Genomic DNA, 26,263 nt, shown 5'->3' on the forward strand with positions numbered 1-26,263 from the left:
TCCACTTGGACAGAATGTGACCAAACCATCAGTAATACATGGATCAAACATACAATGAATGCTTGACATCTTAGTTATGAAGCAAACATGTATTTTTTTACACTACATTGACATGTAGATGACTCTCAGCTACCTGCCATTACAACAGAACAATCCAGATAAAGGCCGAAATGTTAAAAAAAAAAAAAAAAAAAAAAAAAAAAACAATCACCAGCCTTCAGTCCACTAGCTTGAACCTGTGTGTTCATCAAGAATCTCATGCTCAAAATGAAATTTTAGAAACAGTTGTTCAGAAAAATCCCTGAATTTTAATACAGCTTGAAATATTAAGGGTTGGTTGCTGTTTTGTTCACCTAAATTAATGTGATCTCAACAATCTGTAGCCACTGTAGGGATCACAAACAAGTGGATCTAATGAGAAAGTCTGAGACCCTCACCACCACTGGTAAACTTCTTTTCTGAGAATTAAATCTTGCTCTGATTGCTGATGAGTTTTACGTATGTTTTTAAGTATGTTTAGTCCAACTAAGTTTTGCTTTAAAAAAGAGGAACAGAACACAGATGAGTCTGACAACAACCCACCAAATCGTTCAACACACAGCACATGATGGAAAAAAAACAATAACAACGGACCAACAACATGTCATTTTTATTAAAGCTGAATCCTGGTGCCAACATTAGTTTTAGTGTTCAACTGGGTCACTGTTCTGCTGTTACAACCGGTCCATATGAGCCTGTACAGCTTTGGTACAGCTGTAGTAAAGACTGGAATAACACATGTACGTACGTACACACACACACACACACACACACACACACACACACACACACACACAGTGCATACATATATATACAGGCACTGTTGCCAGGCGAGGCATAGTCAGGTTCAGAGTGAGACCCAGAAATAGAGTCCCAGTAAGGACAGGTGGAGGGGCCACATGCAACAGCCCTCTCGCCCAAATTACCACCACACATACACAGAGACAGAGACAGAGACAGGCTGACAGACCTGAAGACAAAAACTACAGCCACACCAGCTGACAGGCTGGACCGGAGGGTGGCTGTGAAGTCTATCACAGTAGTGTGTATGGAACCGGGCTGACTAGTAATGTAGTGCCTTTTAGTTGAATGTGGTTGGACATGAAATGAAATATGTTTGTGAGACAAGAGACAGCCATGCCCGCGTCAATACTCTTTGACAGAGAATGACACTCGTACTATGAAAGACGTCTCGCAGAGTGCCACAGTCCAGGTCTAATACTGGACTTCACGCTAGCTGAATAGAGAAATTTTGTCTCATTTGGATAAAGGTTGAGGCTCCAGTTTCTTTTCACTTTTCAGCATGATGTGAAATGATCTAAATTCAGATTAATGGTTAGGATTAGACAAACACTGGTTCAAATGAAGGATTAGCCTCTGAACAAAAGAATGATGAAAGTATGAAAGGTAAACAAAGGTAAACTCCCAAAAAAACTTCATCAACTAACTAGCTTTTCCAGCATTTTCAGCTCCAACATTTTAACTGACATTTCAGATGCTGTCCTCACTTCTCCCTCCATTGACAGGTTAACTGCTGTCAGTGCTTACACATAAAACTGACTGTTGAACTGCGTACTCCTCAACAGAGACTTCAAAAGCTTTCAGCTCTTATACTTCAACTGACATTTCAGCTGCTTACAGTGCTTAGGCCTGCGTTTGAACAGCGCAGGGGGGCTGTGTTTGGTGGGGGCGGGTTGTTAAGTTACTGGTGAGACACTGAATACAATCCAGGAAGTCCGGTCTGAGAACCAGATGAATACGTTTCAAGGCTTATCAGTCACCAAAAACACTGCACAAGGGATTGTAATAATCACAGACAGGATTTCATAACTCTGGAAAGTTATCACAGTGGAAAATATTTTATCTTTTACCGTGACAGTCGCAAGGTAAACAGAAAGGTGTGCGGTGAGGGGCTTTCCAAAGCTACATGGCCATCCAACAGGGCCCCTTTACACTTCAACTACTTTTATTGGTTACACTGATGGTTGCACATAAATATGTGGCATCACCCTTTACCAACTTAGCCCCGCCCCCATCAAGTCAATACAATGAGCTCCTGTTCAAACTAGCAGAAAATGCTGTGTTAACCCAGGACTCTATCACTGATTTGTAAAATCTGAGATAATGAAAATGAAGCACGTTGCCAGTTGCCAATTTGTCAGTTGTGCTGCGGCTGGATTTCTTCCTCCTGATGTTCCTGTGGTTTGTCTGGGAGGGTGGAGGCTTGTGTTCCACCAACTTAACACAGCACAGCAAATGATCAGTCAACAGTTTAAAAAAAAAAAAAAAAAAAAAAAAAGCTGATATCTGGAAGTATAATCAGAAAGAAAGGCATGAAACTTAGCTCCAAACATACATCCCCATTCAGGTAGAAGCTACAGAGGTGCTGAGAGCTGAACACAGAGATACTATTAAAAAGCAGAGCTCTCTGAGGCTCCCCTCAGCTGAGGGGAGGAGACCATCATCACACATCACAGTACTGCTTGCTGTGGCTAAAGTGGACCAAACCAGACCCATGGACAAACCTTCATGTAAGGTAAATCCAGAACAGTCCCATGTCCATTATGGCTCCTGAGTCCTTCAAAGCTTTTCCCAGGCAGGATGCAAAGAGCTGGATGTACTTCAGGACACCAAACAGATGCCATGTATTCAGATATATGTCACTAGTGACTCTGCCTGTGTCTCTCAGTGAATCCAGGTGTGCTGTGGGCAGGCACAACTGAAGCCCATGCTGGGGGCCTGTTGTTGTCAGCATCTCCCTTATGTCCACAGAACACATACATGAGGGGAAGGCATCATCTTTGGCTGTTTGAAGTGATTTCTTACTGTAACCAGCTTCCTCTCACCACTCCACCTGTGCTTGCCTCCATCTTTTCCCTCTTTGCTCATGAACCAAAGATGAAGCAGCTGAACTACACAGCTGCTGCAGTGTTTTTTTTTTTAATTTCACACTCGCTGATAAACGTTAGCAGTTGTTCATGAAATCTAACCTCTCTTCTTGGTGTTTGCTAAATCACTTTCAAGCATTTGCTTTGTCAAAGCTGTAATAACATAAATTTTATCCTGACAATGTTTGAAAGTGACCTTCAATTGAAAACTGTCTAAAAGAATAGAAAAATGTCAATCTATTTTTAGATCAACTTTATTGAGTCAACATCTGGTGACATTAGCTCACCTCACTGGCAGTGTCAACACTACGAGCTATTTCTACAATTAAAGTGTAACTTTTCTTTCACTCAATGGAAGACTATGGAACCTGTGGGAGGTTGAACAACACTCCCTCTAACAAATGAAGAGCTGAATTCATAAGCATTAATACCCTTTAAGATTTGAAAACCATCTGTCTGAATTTCACTTTGAGAAATTCTCAATAGTCAATTTCAAATACTTCATTTCCATTTATTTTAGGGTTCTCAGATTATTAACCTTAATAAGGCTCTGTTCTCACTTTTCACCTGGTAGCTGTGAAAAGCATAGTTATCTGATAATAAGTGCTTTGATACCTGCTAATAAATGCGTAATAAAGCTATTAACTGATGCTTCTAACAAGATCTTATTAGAAAGCCGTACTGGCTCTTCTCTTCTTTCCAAATGTGATGAGACCCAGTGGATGAAGTTCTGGATTATAAAGAGTCATTTCATGTGGTTTGCGATGCTCAAAATGTATTCACAGTTTTGCAGACGCTCCTTTTCCCATGACTGTGTATAGTTAGTTCTTAGAGGCTTTTCAGCTCAGAGGTCAGATCAATGCAATTCAGGTTTGTGTGCTTTTACTTGGTGTTCCACGTGTTCACATCTGAATTTTATATCTTGAATTTTAGTGTCTGAATTTGACCACGTGTACTTGAACAACCAGAGTTTTTGATGTGAATATGAATTGAGCTTAGTGATAGTACAATATGAAGCCACTTGAATATAGTTTTTGAATATTAGGCACATGAATTTCCTACCTGATTTTGAGAATCCTAAAATAAATATTGGAAATATTGTACAACTTGAAACTGACATGAGAATTTAAACGAAGAATTTAAACAGACATAAAATTTAAAGGTGGTTTTCAAAGTCCAATATTTGAGTGCAATACATTTGGTGATATTTACATTTCAACACTAAGTAGTCAGTAATGATTAAATTTCAATATTTGAATTCAGTCATTGATATAATTTCGAATATTATGGCACTGATTTGCTTACACAGATTCAGGCCTCTATACAGATTCATTTTTATGCAACAATTTTACCCCGTTTGGATTAAAAGGGAGATCAGTTGCATCAAAACAAACAGACATGAGACAGCACCTCATGTCTTAAGTGACACAGAGGTAGGATATCAACACTCAATGTGTGAGAGCAGAGTAAAGCAAAGCAAAGCAAAGCAAAAAAAAAAAGGAACAATAAGAGTGGTGAAAACCCAGTGATGGTGAGGATGAACAAATACATTACTGCGTTAAATGTTGTGCAGTCTGTTGTGTGGAATCAGATTCAAAGATGTTACACAGAGGTACCACTGCACACAGGACTGAAGAAGGAGGCAAACAAATCTATAAACTGTATATATATATATATATATATATATATATATTTTATAAACACACAAAACATGTCTTCAAATATTTTCTAAAGAGTGGGCAACAGACTTAGATTCTTTTTTAATTCAGTCTTTTAATCCAGTTTGACCTAATGCTAATGATTATATTGTCCGCACTGTCTGCATAAAGAGCACTGCAATCATATCTCAATTCTGAGCGCCCAAAATTGTGATTCTCATTTTGAACACTAACGTTAGCGAACCTAAGACTTATTGTTGTATGAGGCTGTGGTCAGACCATTAGCAATGCATGAAAAAAAAAAAACACAGGCACTCATTCCTTTAATTGAGACCACAGTTAGCACAGTGTGGTTGCTGACACACGGGGCAGGTGTTGTCCTGCAACTAAAGTTGAGATGAAAATATTAGCTCCAGCTGGACCTGAGAAAGCACAGCAGTGGTTCAGATGTGAGGGCTGTAACAGCTACTAAGGTAGAGCTTATGTTTGTGCCTTATTCCTAATGGCACAGAAAAGATTTTATTCCAAAATAAAAATATATTGTGTGCTCAATATACATTTACATATATTTCTACTATCCACATAAGTGCGCCATGATGACTTGTGTCACTGTGTGTCCCTGCCCTGTGTGCTCTGAAACCATTGGACACTCTCTCAGTGTTCCTCTTCCTATCTCTGCTCTTTGCACTCTCCGGTTTGAATGAGTGCTGGCTCAGCTCGACAGAGTGTTACAGAGCGTCACATTTCCAGCCAATCAGAAAACAGAATTAGGTCATTGCTGATAGGCTGGTTTGTCTCCATACATAATTGCTGGTAGTATTATTGTTCGTAGGGGAGTTGGGAAGCACTTGAAGAAGAAGAAACTCCACACGCTCACATAAATAGTTGACACAGTTTTGGTTAAATACCTGGTTTTATGAACTTTGATTACCGGTAAATGTCATTTGTAAGTTAGTCTGTTCTTTTCTATTCTGCAGCCTAGAAGTCTTGATTGGCCGCTGGCTAACTTCTGTCACACACACAGTAGCTAACTAAGCTCGACATCCTCCCAGACCATGTTCTTCATATACACTCAGCTGGCAGGTTACCACAAGGGTCCACCAGGCTAAAACTAATGCAGTCTAACACAGAGGTCCTGCATTAAACCCTGCCTTCATGATGGTTGTAATGTTCAGTTTGTGTTTAAGCACTACAAACTACATCCTCCACAATGATCACACAGTTAAATCAACACCTCTTTGGAACAGTTTCAATGAAAAGCGAACATCCTAACCTTCATGAAGCAGGATTTATTGCAGGACTGTTGGATTAGACTGCATTAGTTTTAGCCTGGTAGACCCTGGTGGTAACCTGCCAGCTGTCTGTCGTCCTGGAGGATGGATCCCTCTTCACTTTCTCTTCCTGAGGTTCCTTTCCCTTTTCCCGTTAAGGTTTTTTGGGGGGAGTTCTTCTGTATTTGATCTGAGGGTCTAAGGACAGAGGATGTTGTATGCTGTGCAGATTGTAAAGCCCCTAAGGCAAATTTTTTGATATTGTGCTATATAAATAAATTTGACTTGACTTGACTAGTTAGCCACTCCGTGTCGCCCTTCAACTCTCCCATGGCCCCCTGGAGAGGCGTGCCTGACAGTTTCAAAACCTCTGCTTGAAGCCAAATAAAGAAAAGGAGCTTTTCTTTCATTACAGTCCATTTCAGGAGTATTTGGGTTAGTTTCACATCACTTGACTATTTTCATGTTTTTGTTTTGAAAAAAAAAAAAAAAAAAAAAGGTAAGGCCATAGTTGTATATTGATTAACGGCAGTAGAAGTCTCTGAACAGAATATAAATGCACCATAGAACTCACTGGAAAGCCTCAGGAAGGTCGGCAGGACAGTTTTTAAAAGAACGTCTGTAAACCAAAATCGGTGATATTGAACATTGTGTATAATGATGGTTGACATATTAGGTCTACAGGTTTAATATGAACATTAGACAATGTGGATGGATGGAATGCTGCTATGGTTTTTCTCTCTCCATTTTGTTCCACACAAACCCTAAACCAACCGACAGGAGAGCGTGCCAGGTCTGTCTGTCTCTCTCTCTCTCTCTCTCAGGTACGCTCTGTCTGTCTTCTCTGACTGGTAACAGGTATTTCTGCCTGCACAGCAGGACAGAACCACGTCCCCTCTTTACCTCCTGCCTGCACTCAAACACACAACCCTCCCCACAAAGCTTACATTTAACTTTTACAAGCATTATGGAATCACTGTGTTAGAGAATAAAGGCACTGTGAGCACGGGATTAAAGGGGATGTGCTGCTACTTTTGGCCAAGAGTTTTCTGCCTTCTCAAACTGTGGCTGCTGGAACATTAGGGTACATCCCTGTCAAACATACTTTTATTTAAGAACACAATTTTGAAGTATTTTACTGCATGCTATGGGCCAACCTCAGCACAAACACAGACGGTAACAATGCCACACACACACACATCTGATAAGAGCACAGAGCAGACTGACTAACACTACCCACAGTCTCCCTTTGTCACTTGCCACTCATGAAAATGGCCTGTTTTGCCTATGTCTTGGACAGTCACTGAAGCTAGTGTCCAACAGCTAATGCTAGCTAGCTAGCCAGTCAACACCACAAACAACAGGAGCAGATAAATTAGTGTGAAGATTTTTTTTTTTACAGTATTTTGCATGTCATGCCACGTTATTCATCAGTCACGTCATTATTTATTATTTAGAATTTCACCACAACTTTGTTTTTGTGCACTTTTCAGAATTTGCTCCAATGATGTACAACTGCACACAGCTCTGCCGCAGCCACGCAAAAAACAACTTTTCTTTTCCTTTTGACACAATGAACATGGAAGAACAGAGTCTTCGGAGAACGGCAAAGAAAATAGGTTCAAACAGAACAACAGATGATATGGGATGAAACATGAACAGAAACTTTAATTAAATCCTCTAAAATAGTGGACGTCATTTTAAATTGCGATATCAGTATAAACTGTGCTATCGCAACTTCTGGTGAGTAGCTGACAAATCAACGCACTTCATCACATTGATGTAAAAATCACAATCTGATTTTGTCTTAAAATAGTCTTGCTCACTGATTTGCAGCTTTGCTCACAATGGCCTAATATAGCCAGAGATATTAAAATAATCTCTACCATGGTATTACTACTATGATAAAAACTCATTTTTAATTCATATTCTTTGAAATTCACAGACTATATCACCATATATTTTCTAATTATATTTCCTAAAATTGTCAACATAATTTAAAGAAATTTTACTTGTACTTTAATAGACCAAAACTAACCTAAAATGTTATAAACAATACAATAAAAACGCGTCAACAAATATCCTTAAGCAAAGGCCTTAACAGGAAGTACAGAGATTTTCCTCCTAAAAAGTAACGACACCCAGGCTCTCCTGTCTGAGGATGAGGTTTGATAGCATTTTACTAAATTAAAATCCAGTGTGAAATCCACTTATCGAATCCAAATCCTTTCAAATCTCCTTTTGTTGACTGAGAAGGCAGGAACACTGCAGTTTTTAGCGGCAGCCTAATTAATGTTTGGAGACTGTACCTACAACCTGAAAATGAGATGAGCAGCATTATGTATGAAAAGGTAATTAAATGTATCAGCTGATCATTTCTCTGGTTAAGAGTCACCACTCTGTTGGCACCTTTTTAACTGCAAAAACACACAATAGTGTTACACTGTGATGCGCCCTCTCATTCCCAAACAGTCTTTGGCTGAATACAGACACCAGCTGCAGAGAGCACATTAACCAGAGAACAGCCAAACTTGATGTCTGCCATTTTAAAGAGCGACATCAGAAGTTTCATAAGTCAAAGAACCAGTGTGCGGATTCCTGCTTTGGGGAGTCTGTTTCCACATGCGTTAGCTAAAGCTAGCTGGCCAGCTGGCCATCTGTCTCTTCAGGTGTCTTTTTTTAAACTATATTCTCAAACATTTAGGAAATAGAGTGGTGGTGCATTTTCACCATAATCAAAGTTAACTAAATAAGTGAACTTCTACCTGTGTGAGTGATGTCTGCTAAAGATCTTTCTAAATAATATACACTGTTATAACTGCCTTTGGTATGCAGGGTTAACTGGATGTTCACCTGTATTAAGCCCAGGCAACAGGCTTTTTAAAAAGTTTCCCACACCGTTTGTAGACAACAGAGAGTAGTCATTTTATTTTACTGTTTTGTTGTTTTGTTTTTGTTTTTTTTTTTTTGCTTTTTCCTGGCAAATCTTTTCTCATGATGAGTTTGGTAGTGAATGAATAAACAATATCCATATTTGGCTTTCTGTGGTTGGCTGATCCAAGAAGATAAACTCCTGACAAATCAAGGTTCTTCATCACATTGATGCACAAATCATATTAAAATCCAAACAAGTTGTTCCACATTAAACTTATAAATTAAAGCAAAACCAGCAATCACTCTCTGGTTTCAGCTTCTCAGTCAAGAGGATGTGCTCGTACTTATCTTTGTCATACTCAACAGTGAGTGAATATTTTTAGGTACTGAACCGCTGGGAGGGAAAACACCAACCGATCATGTCACCTTGGGCATTAAGAAATTATGATGGACATTTTTCTCAATTTTTTGACTTTTTATATACTAAATAACTAATCAATTAATCAACAGATTAATCAGTAGCGCAAATGACTGTCACAGCCCTAAAACAGAGTTCCACTCTGCAGAAAGCATCATCCAATTTCATAATTTCATAATGGGTGATTCAGCATTATCATCTACAGACACTCGGTTGAATCTTACTCTGTGTTGCTGTTTTACAAAACTCTGTCCCAACTAATGATTCCAACCTAATTTTAATTAATAACTAATGCAATGATTTACTGAAGCTTTGGTCAACAGTAATGGACAGGTTCAGCCGATATAATGCAATGAACGCAGTCAGTTCACACCGCAATAAACATCTATTTAATTTAGCCTTTTAGAAGGTTCAAGCAGCGCAGTTAATTAATGCAGTTTTAATTTTCCTTATTCTAATAATTTTATCATTTTTTAAAAGCCGTTTTATTTTCATTGCTGTTAGTAGTAATGATTATTATTGTTATTATTATTATTATTATAGTAGCAGTAGTAGTAGTAGATGTTACAAAAATGTAGTGAGTACACATTTAGAAAAAACACCCTGGAAAATGCAAAACTTTTGAGTGTTTGATTCTGAATGTATTTTGGGTGATGTTTTAATTTACAATAAAAAGAAAATGTCTGGACATGGTTGTACTAATTTTCTCCACATACCTTAGTTAGCCACAAACCCCACTTTCCAGATGAAATGCAGTGAATGCTACCATTCGGTTGCATTATACAAAAATATTAAGAAGCGGTATGAAATTAGGCCAAGTCAAAGGATAGAGATATAGATCCACGCTACAGGGCAGAGGCTGAAGCAAAGATGCATCCTCTCAAGTCGAAGAAGTTTCAGCTTGAGTAGCAGTGCGGTTCTCCTGAGCTGAGTCCACGGATGTAGGCAGACAGGAGCAGAGGAACAAGGCCGTGAGAGAAAAGTAGAGGATGATGAGAAGTGTTACCAGAGTTCCTGGTAAGTTCTGGAGTTAGTCTATCAGAGTCTACAAAGTGTTGAATTTGTGTGTCAGAGCTGTCACACACACAGTCTGAGCTTGTTGTCACAGCTGTGCTGTCAGTCAGGGAACAAGTCCATTTGCTGTTTGTGGCCAAAAGACACAGACTGCAAAACCACTCCAGCCATCAAAGCAAGCCAAAAAATTGACATTTCATTATATCTGTGGGATAAAGCCTTATCTTGCAGTCAAAGGACAGTGAATGCCTGGCACTGAAAAAAATAGGTTTTATACTATTGCGTTACCAGGACATTAATGAATTTTTACATTTGAATTAAAATTAAGTCCAGGGATGTTGGGTGGCTGTGGTTCAGGTGGTCGAGCAGGTCTTCCGTTAATCTCTGGGTTGGTAGTTTGATCCCCGGCTCCTCCTGTCCACATGTCAAAGTGTCCTTGGACAAGACACTGATCCCGAAGTTGCTCCTGATGTGTAAGCCAGCACCTTGCATGGCAGCTCTGCCACCAGGAGTGTGTGTGAACGGTGAATGAGAGGCAACAATGTAAAGTACTGTGTAAACCGCTGAGGTAAAAAGGCCCCGTATGAGTGCGGTCCATTTACCATGTTGTAATAACTGATATTTATGCCTTTCCCTGTCCAGTTTTAAAATGTAATGACAACTACAGATGGTAAATGTAATGACAGAGGTCTCAGCTTTCATACATGCTCGGGGTAGTGGCGATGGTGAAGCGGCTGTGGCACACTGACAGTGCTGTGGAAGGCAGCTAATCCTTCAGCTAGGCTCAGGTGATTTTCCCACTTATACCTACTAGTGGCTGACTGAAACTAAGCAGCAGGTTCAGCTGGAACAGTTTTCGTGATGAATAGAACTCAGTGCCTTAAAGGGCAGTCAGCACGAAATTAATGTATCCACTGTATCTACTGTGACATGACACAAACGATATCGCTTGAGACCTGTGTAGCTCAAAGGAACTGCAGATACTTGGATCACAGGTCCACTTCCACTGGAACCTCGCATACTGAGTGAGAACATCTTCCCTGGTCTGTACTTGGCTTCTGATAGAAGCTTCCATTTTACGAAAATTGTCCTCCCTCTCATCTGAAATTTTCCATTATGGCCTGATGGTCGACCAATTAATCAGTCGACTGATGCATCTGGTCGATAGCTGGCACTTTTTGAAAGTCGGCATCAACCAACGTCTGTGCTCACAAAGCTAATTAATAAAAACGTCTGGAGACAGCTTTGTCAGTGTGGCTGCAGTGGAATGATGTTAGTGCAACACCTTGTTTTTTTCATTCTGCAATAAAGAATAAAATACTTTGAGCGAGCAGAAATCAGTGGGTGCTGTGGACAGTGGGAAATTCACCCATGCTATATGTAACTATATGTAACATTACCGGAGAGAAAATGGAAAGACTTAAATTTCTAGCTTTCAAAGCTCAATGTATTTAATTGGCCAACATGTAAGTACTCGCCAACTGTCACATTCATTCTCTGAACAAATAGGGGGCAGCATATTAAAAGAAATTTGGGGTGTCTACCCCTATTGTAAGAAATAAAGAAATGCAATCTTAGCCCCCCCCCCCCCTTCTCCTGTTCTAGAGTCAGACTGGCCATCAGGTATACTGGGGCAAATCCCAGTGGGCCGCTGGGAAAAAAAAATCCATGTGTACCTGTGATTATGGGTGCGCATAACAGCGTGCTGTGTGACTGGGCTCACTGGCCAATCACAATCAAATTTCCATTCTCACCTTCACATTGAGCTAACGCTGAGCTAATGTTAGCTTGAATACATCTAACCTGAACATAGGGCAGTTGTTGACATGCTGCCAAACCTGCATGATTTGGGGAATAATATTTTCCACACAGGTTTACCTTACAGTCTGATTATGTAACCAATCAGCTGTTTTCTTAAGTTATTGTTAGACTGATGACGACGATTTCACTCCGAGTCAATGAGACTGGGAAGATGTAGTGGTGACAGTAGCAGAGGACGAGCCACGAGAGGTGAAGGAAGGTGAGGGAGAGCAGCTGGAGCAGCAGCATCAATAGCTAAACTTGAGGAAAGAGAGAGGATGACTGAAACACAGGTTTACTGACCACTACAGTTACTACTACTTCATCCTCTCATGGTGGACTGAGGGCAGACTGGACGGTTACAGTGACTCACTGTTGCCTCTTGAGGTACAAAATGGTATTACGAGAGGGCACAGGCTGGTGCTAGCTGGTTAGCAGGCTAACTTAAGCAGATATCTCTGCAACACAACACACATCCCATCTTTGACAAAATGTCCAGACTGTTCACATCTTGTTGATAATTGTAGTTCATTTTAGAATATTTTTAACTAAATAACATACTACATATTGCATTTTAATAACATACACAGTGTATCATACTGATCAGAATCATACTGATTCTGGTCTTTTATTGTCGAAATGTGAATAACGTTAGTTGAGAATTTTAACAGTAGCAAGACTTCAACCAGCCAAACTAGCTTACAGGGTTTGAAGATGGGCAGTCCAAGCCCCGACACCTCCTCCCGACGAGCTGCAGCCATAAAACATTTATCAGATTTGTCATTTGGGGTGGTTGTGAGACGTGCTATTGTTAGTATGTTATATATGTAAATAACAAACATATTTTCATCGACAGCCAGCTAGCAGAACTATTCTCAAGTGGGCAAAGCCAACAGCACCTGCTGTCAGCTGAGGCATTAGATGGAGACAGGGCTGATGAACCACTCATCTCAAGTCAACTTTCTGCTGCTCGTAAGTGATTGATTTGATAGTTACACTCAACATTAGTTCAGTAGGTTGCGTTTGCTAATGGACTAGAGATATCTTCAATTCAACAAGTGGGCTAATGTTAACAGGAGTCTGAAAGCTAGTGTTAACGTTATCAACTTGCCAGCAACGTTCAGAGGAATGAACGTTATGGGCTTCTAACATTTCTGCACTTGTGTGTCTCTCTCCCTCTGCGCACACGTGTGTGTCTGTGCTTCAATGCACCAAGCTAACTTGGCAGTGTTTAATGAGAGATAGTAGTGAAACCCTGGGATAGAATCTCTGCTCTATCACACTGTTGTCACCTCTACTCACTTGGTAGATGTTCCGAGCAGCCTGTGCAATGTGAGTGTATAAAGTTAGCATTTTTTATGTGCTTGATTGTTAGATTGGCTATTTGGCTTGTGACCGAGTCTGACAACAAACAACCAGAAATATGCTTTGGGGCAGTTTTGAGAAGGTGGTGAAAAAGTTTGTGTTAGCTCTGTACTGTAACTCTCATGAATTCTCTTATAACCGTCTACTTACATTTCCTCAGTCACCATCAACTTTTCTAAACGTTAAAATGTTTCGCTCATCCTAAAAGACAGTTAATTTAATCTAAAACCTTCAGTGACTAGTATTAAATATACATTGCGTTAAACTTATATTGTGTGATGTTATAATGTGTAGAATAATGCAGTTGAATGATGCTTCTGACATACTGTACCCTGCTCTCCCTTAAATACCAGTCACATTCTTAAATCTGCAGCATAAACCAATGCATTTTAATACTGCAATTATGATAGATTCCATCTAAAACAACATTTTACTGGCAAATATAACCATGTATATTAGATGGCAATGAGCAAGGAATTATATTTATATTTATATCGGCCACAGGCCACCTTGCTCTCTATTATTGGCATCGACATCGGCCTTTGAAACACCGTATCAGTCAACCACAATTATGGCCTATATGTGGCCTTTTTGATTGAGTGGACAAATGAATGCATATTAGAGGTTGAATATTGCCATAGCGTGAGTTGAGAACACAATTAAAAATGAATGAAAAGAATTAAGAAAAGAAGAAATGGCTGGGAGGAAAGGTCCATTTTGAGATTCAAATGTGTTCAGCACAAGAAAAACAGCAACCCAACTTCAGCGAGGTGGGTGGGGAGGGGACACAGCATCTATGACAAAGCTCCTTATTTAAATCGGCAACAATTTCAGATCACAACACCTTCTGTTGAGCAATGACAGAAAGAGCACCACAGAGACCCATGCAGACAAACAGAGAGGAGATGACAAGTCATGATTCCTCCAGCTGTGCATCAGCACTGGTCTCCTCATAGCCCCGTTCACTGCCTAGAAGCAGTGATATCCCGGCAACTGAGTGCCTGTGTCCCTCTACTCCAGGGCAGGGTAGGGGCTGGGGCTGATGCGGTAGCTAAGCTAGTGGCTAGCGTTAGCTGCAATAGCAGATGAAATGCTGCAGATCTACAGAGGACAGTCGGGGGTTGCTGGCTGCTGTGACACCTAAACCCATCGCCATCCACACTATACACCAGGTTATAACCGCCTATACTCGAGGGTATCAACGCGTCTCGATCATGTAGCAACACATCCATTCATCTCCCATCCCTCCCTCCGTTTTGCTCCGCCGGCATCCTCTGCCAGTCTATTTGGTGTCGTGCGTTAACTTAAGGCAGGTCGCGATACCACTGCTACTGAAACTTGCCTAGATACACGCACACTGATCGCATCAATCATTAGCCTATTTATGACCAACCCAACCCTTGGTCAACCCGCCAGATGGTTAGCTGTTAAAAACGACTCAGTCACAAGGTAAACTAGAAGGGCAGGGGGCTGATAACGATAGACTTGGAGGACATTGCATGTAACTAAAAAGGGGTAATGTTGTGTAGTTCATCACCATAATGCACGTCTTAGCTACTGTGGATACGCCAGCCAAGCCTTAATTGTTAGGCATGATCCATTGTCCAACACCGACGTTAACCCACCTATTTAATCGAAGCCTGCCTCTTACCCTATTAGCCATCTGAGCGGCAGTGGCAGAAGTATGGGGACACGAGGCCGGGTGACAGGGGCGAATAACGTAGGGAAGGGGTAACATTATGCTACCAAGCACTGTTACCACTCATTGACTGTCAAACCTCTGACACACATATATAAGCGACAAAAACCAACTGACCGCAATTTCATACATGAATTTAAAAAAAGACAACGCCGACCGGCGATTTCTTACCTCAGGCGGTGTGTCGAACCAAGTTCCGCGTAGCAGCCATGTTCGGAACCCCTATCTCCCTCTGTCCGCACGAACCGAGCCCCCTCCCCCGGGTCAGTCGTCCGTCTTCCACACCAGAAATCCAAATATGATGGTGCAGAATTGTTTGGCGATAAAAATCCCGGTGAGATCAGTTTCCAGCAAAATTGCGTTATTCTCCGGAGCTCAGGGAGCGGGTTGTCAATGGGAACAGATCACCGGCGCAGCACAGCTAGCCGTGCCTAAGGGGAGGTGGGCAGCTCGCCGCCTCAGCCACGGACACCTCAAACTCAGTCTTCTTTCTGTTCAGCAAACTTAATTTACTTGTTCGAGATTTATTCTCAGATATAGAAGAGAGTAGCTTACAAATACGGCGTGGGCCAATTGGCTTTCCAAGCCCGTCAGCTTTTTAAATTAATTTAAAGGCAAGAAGCTAACATTAGCGAGCTAGCTCTTAGCTAGCAAGCTAGCTGTCTAATAAAACTCTGCCATTGGAATCTGGAGGAAGACAGTCCGCACACTGCAGGCTGCTTGGCGGGCAGCGGCCAGCCGATAGGCCGATAGACAATACAAGCAGCCGCTATGAAGAAACTACACGTATTTTAGCACGCACAGCTACAGTTAGCTCTATGCCGGCCAGCCCCTCCGTGATGTTAATATCGGTCAAAGGAGAGAGGGGCTGCATTGAGAGCGCACTCCCGACACCAGGCAAGTACGGCCCAGCGCGCTCCAGAGAAATTTCCCACAAAATGGCTGCCAAAACAAATCCACCGCGGACAGTCACACAAGTAACTTCCAAAAGTTAGTCCTCAAATGAAGATGTGGTTGCGTAATTATTTTTTATGGAGTAAAAATGACAACCCGGACGCAGATCCATAGGCATTTGTCTAGAGGCTTCGAAGAGAAAAGGGGCAATTTGGCGAGTGCGGACAGAGTTTACACTGTGGGAGACCTGGCTTATTTCCTCCGCACCTATTTATCTAATAACGTTTACAACCAACACAGAAGCCAACTTCCCTCCAAGCAGAGGACGGCGGCTACAAATGCAGCTGTTCTAAATCTAGGTTTTACTGATACCGGTGTAGGACATTTGGCCATCATCCCAGATGGAGGTGATGTCCCCCGTACAGGTGCTGGTCCACTGGTCGGTCATCAGTGGTGGACGTCTCTGCTGAGGACATACAGTGCTTTTCAAAACCTGACAAATATTCGTCATGAATGTTTGTCAGGATGAAAAGAGGGTGAATTTACCCATCATGCTGGGGGCTATACAAGAATATCTGAACAAAGCTTATAATCAGTCAAAAACAAACATTTTATTAAAACAAAATTGCTGGTTATGTCAAAAAAATAGTTTCAAGCATAACTTGTTGTAAAATATCTACAACCATTCTGCTTCATCTGCTGACACAAAAGAAATACGAGTATCAAATTACAAGTTAGAGTGAAAAAGTCACTTTCTATATTTGTCTGTACACACACACACACAGGGTCAGTTTACCACCTCACCACTCAACTGATCAGCATTCATGGTTCTTATGCTGCAAAGTGGGTATTGAGCCAACATGAAGCTCTTCATGAGCTACCATAAGTACACACATAATCAGACAAAGTATATTGTACTGTACATAAGTTCTGACATAACTTGTACACTAAAAATAATGTTCAGCTGTGGTATATGATGTGTAGAAACTTGGGATATCCCCAAAACTGTGGGGTGTGCTATCTGCACCCAGGGAAGGACAGAATAATGAAAAGAACAGGGACCAGAAACAGATTATTTCATTAAAAAAAAAAGACATTCTGTAAGAAAAGGATCAGGGGCACAGAGAAGCAAAAGGCATTGAAACAAAACACTGACTATGCAAAACCTCACCGGAGCTATGTAGTAGTTACTCAGACTTGTATAACTACAGAGGAGTCTTTCAACAAAGCTTTTTAGATCAACTGTTTCTAAGGTCAGTTGAAATATTCCTCAGGGTAGAAAGTAACTAGTTCTCAGAGCAATAACTGGTGAATAAAAAAAACCAAACAAAACAATCCCTGACAACTCATCTAAGGCTGGGAACATGTTACACAAGACTGGCTATTCAACACATGGCCACTGTCATTTACTTTGTAATTTTCCTGGTGTGTTGTTAAACAGGAAGACACGCCTGATATCACTTGTGCACAACAAATGGGAAACAAGGCTAGTTTGACCAGAACCAGCGGTGAACCTCTACATATTACAAAACTCGTACTACAAAGATGACTTGCTCCAATTTGGCAACCAACTCAGAGGTCAATCTGCGGCACAAGCAGCCCCAAATGTCATTCAATGTGATCCCAACCTTATTAGTGACAGAAAGACCCTCCTTCAGTTGGGTGGTTGGTCACTTAACAGTCAAAGGACTAAAAAAAACAAAAAAGCCCAGAAACCCAGCCAAATACTACCCTGAGTTCTAGTCATACTTTCTCAGTGTGAAGAAATCTAAAAACAGGCAGGTAGAGGTGGAGGTGGGGGTGGAGAGGAGGGCAACAGACAACAGATTGTACAAGAAGTAGATGGTGGTTGAGAATAGGAATCCATTTCCCTGAGCTTTCTTCCACACCTCATTTCTTCTGTTTAGGTGGAGGTCTGAGGAGAGAACGAAAAGAGCATGTTAACACAATATAGGAAAAAAAGCTATAGCCCTAGACATTAGTAACATCAATTACTAGTTACTGACATTAGTAGGGAGGGGAAACTCCGAAACCTCACAATCCCAGATTCACCATATCAATGTGCAACTCACTGCCTTCTTATTTTAACCCACACTGCCTACAACTGGTCTGTCACTGTGTGCTCATGACCTGAGCAGAACCACTGTGATACCTCTTACTTAATCAGTCGGACTCATTTATCAAGGTGTATCATTGTTCACAGACGCTGGCAGATTGCTTGTGCATCTACAACACTGTTATACCTGACAGAAATTATGGCCCAAACTCTGTCCCAAGTTGTAATAAAGCAAACTTATCATTTAAGCAGTTCAGATCCAGCCTGATTGTGTAGGCAGTATGGAGGTCGATACTTACTTTTGAAAATAAATGTGTAAATAATGTAAGTATAGTGTGTCTTGACTGGTGTTAAAACCCTACAAGAGGCACGCGACAGCTGTCAGTGCTGCACTCAGTCATATCCATAAACACACAGGACGAGGTGAGATGCAGCTGAGTGAAGGAGCAGGAGATATTATGAACAGCCTGACAACACAGGTTGTGTGACTTCTAATCACACTTTGCTACTGTACCATCAATCAAAACGAGCAATTTCATTTTAGGTCATATGTGTCATAGACGGTGAAACGAAAACTTAACAGTCCACCAGATGGAGCTGTTAAACCCACTTAATGCAGGTGTGGACAGTGCCACCATATTCAGCTCCAGCTGTAAAGCAAAGCTCTTTTTCAACAAAGAAGCCATGAAACTTCAGGACCTTCAACTCTCTGCGCGGCTCTTACTGCACACAGTCAGGTTATTCACTCTCTGACTTCACTGCAGATTGTTACCTGTAAATCTTAATCATTCTGAATTACTGTGCTGGTGATCGGTATGATTTCTAAAAAGAGCTCTTTTTTTAGGGTCATTTTATGACTTTACTCGCTTGCAGACAAAGGGCAGGAAGTCAGAGGACACAGATGGGAACAGCATTCAATTCAGTGTAACAAACACCACACCCATCTTTGTACTCAGCCTTCATTTTGGTCGCAACTACACACCTGAAAAGTATCATGAACACATCTCGATTCTTTCATGACTGAGTTTTTATTCGTTTTGTCTTTTTAACCCAACCATGTTCTGCCTTATTATCAGTCATCTGATAAGTTGATACACACACACTATCGTGGCTGGTAAAAATGGACACATTATTTTCACATAAAACAAAATGACAGAAAGCTGTCAGGTGATGTCATGATCTCACTTCAGCTTATGTGACTTATAAAAACAGCCAACTGCACCACTGATAACTAAGGTGTGTCCTGGTACAGGGGCTGATACTCATGCAATGAATAATTTGATTTAATATTACATTTATATTAATTTGAAACATTCACTGGTATTAGTTTTCACTACGACACTGAGGTCTTTCTGTGTATTTCCATATGTGAGCTGTCTGTGGCAGAGCAGTCTGATGTTGGATTACCTGTAGATGCCCACCACCACGGCGTGGTCTCTCTCATAGGGCTCCAGTGTGAGCTGCTCCTGTGGCTTCATGTTCTCAGCACTCATCTTCTTCACCTCTGAGGCAAACACTGCCTCAGGAGCCGCTGTTGAGTCTATACAGTTAGCCTAAAAAACAAACAAACAAACAAAACAAAAAAATAGCAACTGTTTAAAAAAAAAAAAAGACAACTTACTGGAATCAGTCACAGAGAATGCTGTACTGTAATACTGTAATCTCCCTTTTTTCATTCTTTACGTAACTACTTCAGTGACAACGACAACAGTACAAATGACTTCCAGGAGAGAGTGACAGAGGTCGTCAGATCTTATCTCCATATGGAATCTCTGCACTAGTTTACCAACACAATAACTGGAGCCTGTATTTTAACTTCTATGTGTCGAGGCAGTCATCAGTGTACCTTGATGGAGATAACAAAGTGTCCTCCATTCTTCAGGAAGTTGTGAGCATTCAGAGCAACAATCCTCGTTTGGTCAGGCTGGGCCACATCAGCAAAAATCACGTCCACCATGCCTAGAGAGAGACAGAGCGTTACCTTCTTTCCACTGTCCATTGCTTTTTTTCAGAGAGAACAATAAGCAGATACATCCAGCTAACATCAGACATCGGACCTGACATTAACATGTGTCTCAGGTGATCCCATCACAGGTGGACAGCTCTAGAATGAACCCAAAGATGCACTGAGGATGCATCTGAGATCCGATCACTCAGACCAGAGATGGTCTTAGCCACATATGCCCACATTATTTTAAGAGTGTGAACACAAATATGTCCTGGGCCACACTAAAGGACTGATGTCTTCTATGTAAGAGGATGTATGTACTCATCGTAAACAATGTCCACAACGTCAGAACATCTTAAAAAGCTCATAGAAATATATTTTGAACCCATTAAACATCTCCAGTGATTAGGTTTGACTAGAACACATAGAGGAACAGACCCAGGTCTGAACAGGGCCTAAAACTTCATGGCCCAGAACTGGATTTAGTAAGGGCACTGCTGAGCTTGGTGCAGTTTAGTCAAGCCTCAACTATTCTGTTTGGTTTACCAAATTCGGACAACTGCCACAACCAGTGTTAAACAAAAACTACGATAAAAAAAATATTCACTGACCTTTCTGACAATAAAAATGAGACAAAAAAACAAAAAACAAAACTACTCTGCCAACCTCTGCGGCCTCAAGACTACCTACCAACCAGCATGCGGTATTTGTGTGGGTGCCGAGCGTCTTCGATGATTGGAATGATGTTGGTGCGTTTCTTTGCCACATTGAGCAGGTCACGACCTGATCGATGGGAAAACTCCACAGCATAGACCAGTCCTTCCTGCAACACACAAGACACGCAGGTTACTTCAATGTAACCTTCAATAGTCACTTTAAAACAAACCACACAAACGTCCTTTATGTACTGTACAGGAAAATGTATCAAATAAAATATACAACAGAGGTGCCTGGACAGTTTTTTGTTTTGTTTTTCTTTTTGGGGGGTGGGGGGGCAAAGTAGTTGAATTTTCTGCAGATTTTTCAACATACCACAAATATCTGTATATGAATAGATAGAGGACAGTGTCAGTGCTCCAGGGATATCAGAACCATGTTTTCAGGACATCCTGAGCTTTAATAATTTCAAAAGTGAGACTGAAATTGTCAAATGTGCAAAGTTCCTCGGTATACTTTGGGGAAAGTGGGCCACATGGTGCTTTCTGAAGCTTGTGGATCAGGCTTTGTAACGTGTGGACGTGTTGTACTGGAGTGTATTAAGTGAGGTCAGATCCACCGAGCGTGTGGTACTCACCGGTCCGACAATGTCAGAAACGTGGGACACTGTGGTGCCCGAGGCAGCTCCCAGGTACATGACCTTTGCTCCAGGCTTGATGTGGATCTGGTCTACTCCTCCCAAGATGGCTGCTGCCAGCTTAGAGCGGAACGGATTCCAGGCTCTGTACTCAATCTTAGTCTCTCCTTCCTGACAAAGAGTAAGAAAATGAATCTGAAAAGTCTCACCACGACACCAGGAACCACAGCTGCTGGTTTCACAAGACCAGGTCTCTTAAAAGACTTCAAGACTGATGTAGGGGTATTTTTTTATAATTGACAGATAATTTACCCATTAGGTAACCAAAAGTTTTGAATGAGGTGATGCAAAGACTAGCAATTATGAATGTAATGCAATATCAATGAGCTACCTACGCTGTCTGACCACTGACCTGCAGTGAAATAAAATCTCACCTCCACATTGATCCTCTTCTCTCCATACACAGACTCTCCTACCACCATGTTCTTGGTCACCAAGGCGTCCTCCTTCCCTCTGCAGATAAACACTCCTATGTAGAGACACACACACAAGAGTCAATGTGTATTGAACACACTATTTAAATCAATTAAGGTACTCCAGAGTTCCAGGTAGCATCCCAAATAATAATCCAGAATAACTGGAAACAGAAGTGATAAAAACCTTCATGTCTGTGAGGCTCAACCAAGACCTTCTTCCCTCCTCCAAAGCCTCCTCTGCCGCCGCCGCCGCCACCCCTCCCTCCTCTGCCTCCTCTCCCTCTTGGAGTGCCTCTTCCACCCCCTCGGCCCCGAAATCCTCCACCCTCTGGGGACTTGAATCCTCCACCTGAAAAAAAAAAAAAAAAAAGACATGTTAATATAGCTACTCGGGTCCTCAAAACTTGAAACAACACCTGTGCCCCGTCAAAACAAACTGCACTCATCAATTTATTGGAAATAACAGGTTAAACTGGAAATTTGCTGAGTTTGTCACTAACTGATTTCCCGTAAAACAAAGATCAGTCATTATTTAACATGTTAGCTAACACACACAAACATTATACACATGTTCTTCGATGGAAAAGATATCTTAAAACTGACTTTAGAAGCTGTGCCACATTTGAATGACTACAATAACGTGCACGATGTGATCGCACAGATTATATGATGTTTACAGCACTTGATTCTCTGATCGTCCACTTCCTCCAGTCTCACCTCTTCCTCCTCTGAAACCCCCTCTACCCCCTCCACCTCGTCCTCCACCTCTTCCTCCTCGATCCCCACGAGGACTGAACCCTGAAAAACAAACACAGATTAAAGAGACACTGCAATGGAATTTGCACATGTGTATTAGAAGGCTGTTGAATACCATACACATGTAGCTACCGGAGCTATCATGCTCCCCTTCAAAACTCTAACTATCTGAACTATCTGAAGCTACCAGACAGCCCCCTGATGACTGTAAGAACTGTGATGGTGTGTCTGGGCTTCTTGTGTTCTCTCCAGCATTGTTGGAGTGTTAATAGTGAAGATAGCATGCTGCAAGTTGAATAAAGGCTCAGTGAGGTCTTAGACTTGGCTCAGAGAACAGATGAACCACATCTGCTTCTGGAGCAATGTCACTTCACTGCCAGTGTGCTGCTTTTACCAACAAGAGCAAACTTAATACTGAAGAAAATGTGCAGATATGACATATGATTAAAACTTACAAAAGCATTTTATGTGGTTAAAGCAGGACTGTCAGTAAATAAGTGCACTGATCTATAAATGAATACAGGTGTTTGTATTTGTCGTCCACAGATGCTTTATAGTGTATGAAAAGTTTCTCCTTCAGTTCATTAAATCCCTGCAGCCTCTGAAGGCAGCAGCACAAACTGATAAATCTGCAGCCTGATTGGAGAAGTGTTGCACCAGGGCACAGAACCATTAGGCAGGGCCATCCACCACGTTCACCTTAAATAAATCACATGTAAACACCACCAGGCCGCACACACATCAAACTGGTCCATTATCGCTCTTTCACATATTAATCTGTTGTTTGTGTGGGAGACATCAGATTACATTGGCTTATCAGTCCAGTGTGTCACTGTCCTTTCTTTTTCAAAGCACTATTTCATATTTTATTCTTCACATGCATACATCGTGCCACTCTGCACCGTCCAGACAAGGGCATGATTTGCTGAAGAAGTTGTTTGACTGATTTTCACTGGTTCACATTTGGGCTCCTCACTGTAGGAAGTAGGAACTTAGAACACCGTAGTGACGAAGCACCTCACATTTTACTTCAACGCAGGGGTGTTTCATTGCCCACTGAGTGTGCTGAGTGGATTTTTTTTCTTAACTCTTTTGAAACAGGCGTTGTTTACATCCATGTTTATTCACTATCAGTTTTCTTTTTCCCTCCTTGTAGCTGGCATATTGCTTCATTTCTTAACACTCTACCACCACCAACTGTCTACAGCCTGGAATAACATGACACCAACCAAAATGGCCTGTTGACAAAAACACTGCTCTATAGCGCCACTAGAGGTCTGAAGGCTCCTACACATGTACCTTTAAAACGGATTGAGACCCTGCAGGAGGACGGACATCATGGGAGACTCTGAAGCGGGGCCATGCAGTAGTTAATTTCAGTATCTAAGAATTTACTAAAATGTGTGGGTTTCTTTTCACGTTCAGGAGACAACATGGCAGTCACGAAAACCCTTTTTTTAAAATCACTAACAAAGGATATGTGGGTGGAACTGTACACATATAGCCCTGTGTGTAAATACAGAGTCAGTAATATAAGGCTTACAAAGCCAAACTATTAAACTAAAAGTCTGATTGTATCATCGGTCTTTGTTTGGTGTATTCAATCTTCTTTTGATGCACAGAACAACGCGGTGTTGAGACCCGATACTGCTCTCCGAGTTCTGCAGAACACGGACCCAAGTCCGGTGTTGTGTCGACGTTTGTGGTGTTCCTGAGGATGCGTTTCCTCGGTGGTTAGAGTTTAATTAGGATAATGTTGGGTTCAGGTTAATGTAAGATGAAACAAACTTCGACACAACACCAGTTAATACGGGTACGAGTGGCTCCGGTCAGTGCTAGCGTTAGCAGAAGCTACTGCTAACTGGGGGGCTCCTGCCTCGTGGCACACAGCAAATAGACCCAGCTTCATTAAACACCTGGTTTTCCCAGTAAACTGCTGTTCACAGACTACAGCTTTATGTTAAATACTCCGCTCTGGCTGTGCCACATAAACCTAGGCCAGCGTGGTCGTTTCATGAAGCTGAACGGAAGCTCAACACGTGTGCACGGCGTGTGCAGGAGGCTAGCGCTTATTTATTCCGTCTTCCGTCTTACAGCGAGATACTAACACACGGTAACTCTGTCCTTTAGCTCACATGTCACATTTATTATTGGAGAACGCATTTACACACTTAGCAAAGGTTTCCGTCCGAGGGACGCGGTTCACTGTGAGTTTAGCAGAGCAGCATGGCGATGTAGGCCGAACACAACTTCTAACTTCAAATCCACTGTGTACCGCCGCACACAGCTCGCAGTCTGCGCTTACATAAAACACCATGACAGGCGGGCACTGAGGTTTACGTTACCTGGTCTCATGTTCTCAGATGTAAAGCGTTAAACCGGTGCTGTCAGCGAGGGTCTTCTTTCTCTCAGCCTGCAACTCTTCTCTCTCCCGGGCTGTGACTCTCAGTGAACACACGCAATGTGACCACATGCGGGACTCCCACACTTCTTCTTCTCCTGCTTCTGCGTCGCGCTTCACACACAGGGAGCAACACTGACACCAGCTGGTGCGGACAAGACTCACAGACATATTCTCCATTCAATCAGTCACAGTCATTTTTCTAAGATACAGAGAGAAATGTTAAAAAAGCAGTTGCCTGTTAAACCTTCTTGCAGAAATGTTCTCAATGTTTTTCATTCCTTATCATTTCAGATCATATCTCAGACAGTAGCATTACACGATACAAGTTCTTTTCATTTCAAATAATCACCCCACACCTACTGTTGAATTCCTTTATTCAGCCGTCTGTAGACCATGTTCAATAATGCTAGCAACAGTTATTTATTTATATATATATATTTTTGAATTGAATTGAATTTTCTTCTTCCTGTGGTGTCTTCCTTAAAGATTCAGAGAATTTTTCTGTCTGATGCTTTGTGAACTGTGGGCTGCTTGCTGTGGTCTCAAAAAGTGTGATTTCTTTCAGGAAGTGTTTTGTTCCAAAACAGCTGTCATAGGGGGAAAAAAATCATTTTTAAAAAGCCTTGTGCATCTCAGAGTGTCTGTGTATGTACATAACATGGGTTTAAGCCCACATCTGTTGCTGTGTTCATTTGTGTTCATTGTGTGTGTCTTTTGTTAAGTAGTGAATATTGAGTTAAAAATACTCTTCTTCTGTTAAATCATTTTCCTGTTTCAGCTGTCTGTCCTTCAGCATATAAATATCTTCTTTCTCAGTCATACCTCAACACACGCATTTCAACACAGTACTTTTTTCCAGCTTCTACAAATGAATCTGCTGATTTATTCATTATGTTCTGGTATTCATTTATGAAGGTTCTACTTTTAACTTATTGCCCATAGACCATCCTGCCTCATAGGTGCCTCACCAGTACACAGGAGCAGTAGACTCATCATATGCCACTTATCTGGGCCTGGGCCCAGGTCAAGGGGGTAACTGCCGCCCAGTCCACAATGCACTGAAGTCCCACCACATCCGGAATGGGGCTCAAACCCACGACCCTGAGAGGCTGAGTCTCATGCTCTACTAACTGAGCTAACTGGGCGGCTACTATCCATGATGCCTGTAATGTAAATATGTACCATTTAATCTAAGCATTACATAAATTTATTTATCAAAGATATTACAACTAGATTTGGACATAATGCCGCTTTTCTTGACAGGGTCTTAGGCGTAAGTAATTATACAGGAGCCACATAAAGGTCCTTATCTTAGTTTAGACTGCATGTTAGAGTCAGAGGTGGACATATGTGCATAACAAATGTGCAGTTTGGGGCCCCAGAGCCCTTCAGAGTTTGGGACAGTTGCC

General features: G+C 41.6%; 2 protein-coding genes across 2 annotated transcripts in view; both read right to left on the reverse strand.

Annotated features, from left to right (window-relative positions):
* dyrk1b (dual-specificity tyrosine-(Y)-phosphorylation regulated kinase 1B) overlaps positions 1-15,918 on the reverse strand; it is a 51,239-nt gene extending 35,321 nt beyond the window's left edge. The window contains exon 1 of the mRNA XM_041044030.1: positions 15,198-15,918. The gene's annotated coding sequence lies outside the window, so the exon portion shown is untranslated. The remainder of the gene's footprint in view (positions 1-15,197) is intronic.
* Positions 15,919-16,511: 593 nt separating this feature from the next.
* fbl (fibrillarin) lies at positions 16,512-24,928 on the reverse strand. The gene is made up of 9 exons (XM_041045170.1): positions 24,796-24,928; positions 22,412-22,492; positions 21,879-22,043; positions 21,653-21,747; positions 21,219-21,389; positions 20,615-20,747; positions 19,823-19,935; positions 19,384-19,529; positions 16,512-17,835 (listed from the first exon to the last, which is right to left on the reverse strand). Exons 1-9 carry the CDS (start codon positions 24,803-24,805, stop codon positions 17,811-17,813), a joined length of 939 nt encoding a protein of 312 aa, XP_040901104.1. The 5' UTR covers positions 24,806-24,928; the 3' UTR covers positions 16,512-17,810.
* Between the last annotated feature and the right edge of the window lie 1,335 nt (positions 24,929-26,263).

The sequence above is a fragment of the Toxotes jaculatrix genome, chromosome 8 (genome assembly GCF_017976425.1).
Source record: "Toxotes jaculatrix isolate fToxJac2 chromosome 8, fToxJac2.pri, whole genome shotgun sequence".
Taxonomy (NCBI): domain Eukaryota; kingdom Metazoa; phylum Chordata; class Actinopteri; family Toxotidae; genus Toxotes; species Toxotes jaculatrix.

Bases quoted from the DNA above. Each gene is read 5' to 3' on its own strand.
- fbl (XM_041045170.1), bottom strand. The intron at 21,390-21,652 runs GTGAGATTTTAT...ACTCTTTGTCAG, and splicing joins AGAAGAGGATCAATGTGGAG to GAAGGAGAGACTAAGATTGA. The intron at 19,936-20,614 runs GTAGGTAGTCTT...GTCTCTCTCTAG, and splicing joins CAAATACCGCATGCTGGTTG to GCATGGTGGACGTGATTTTT.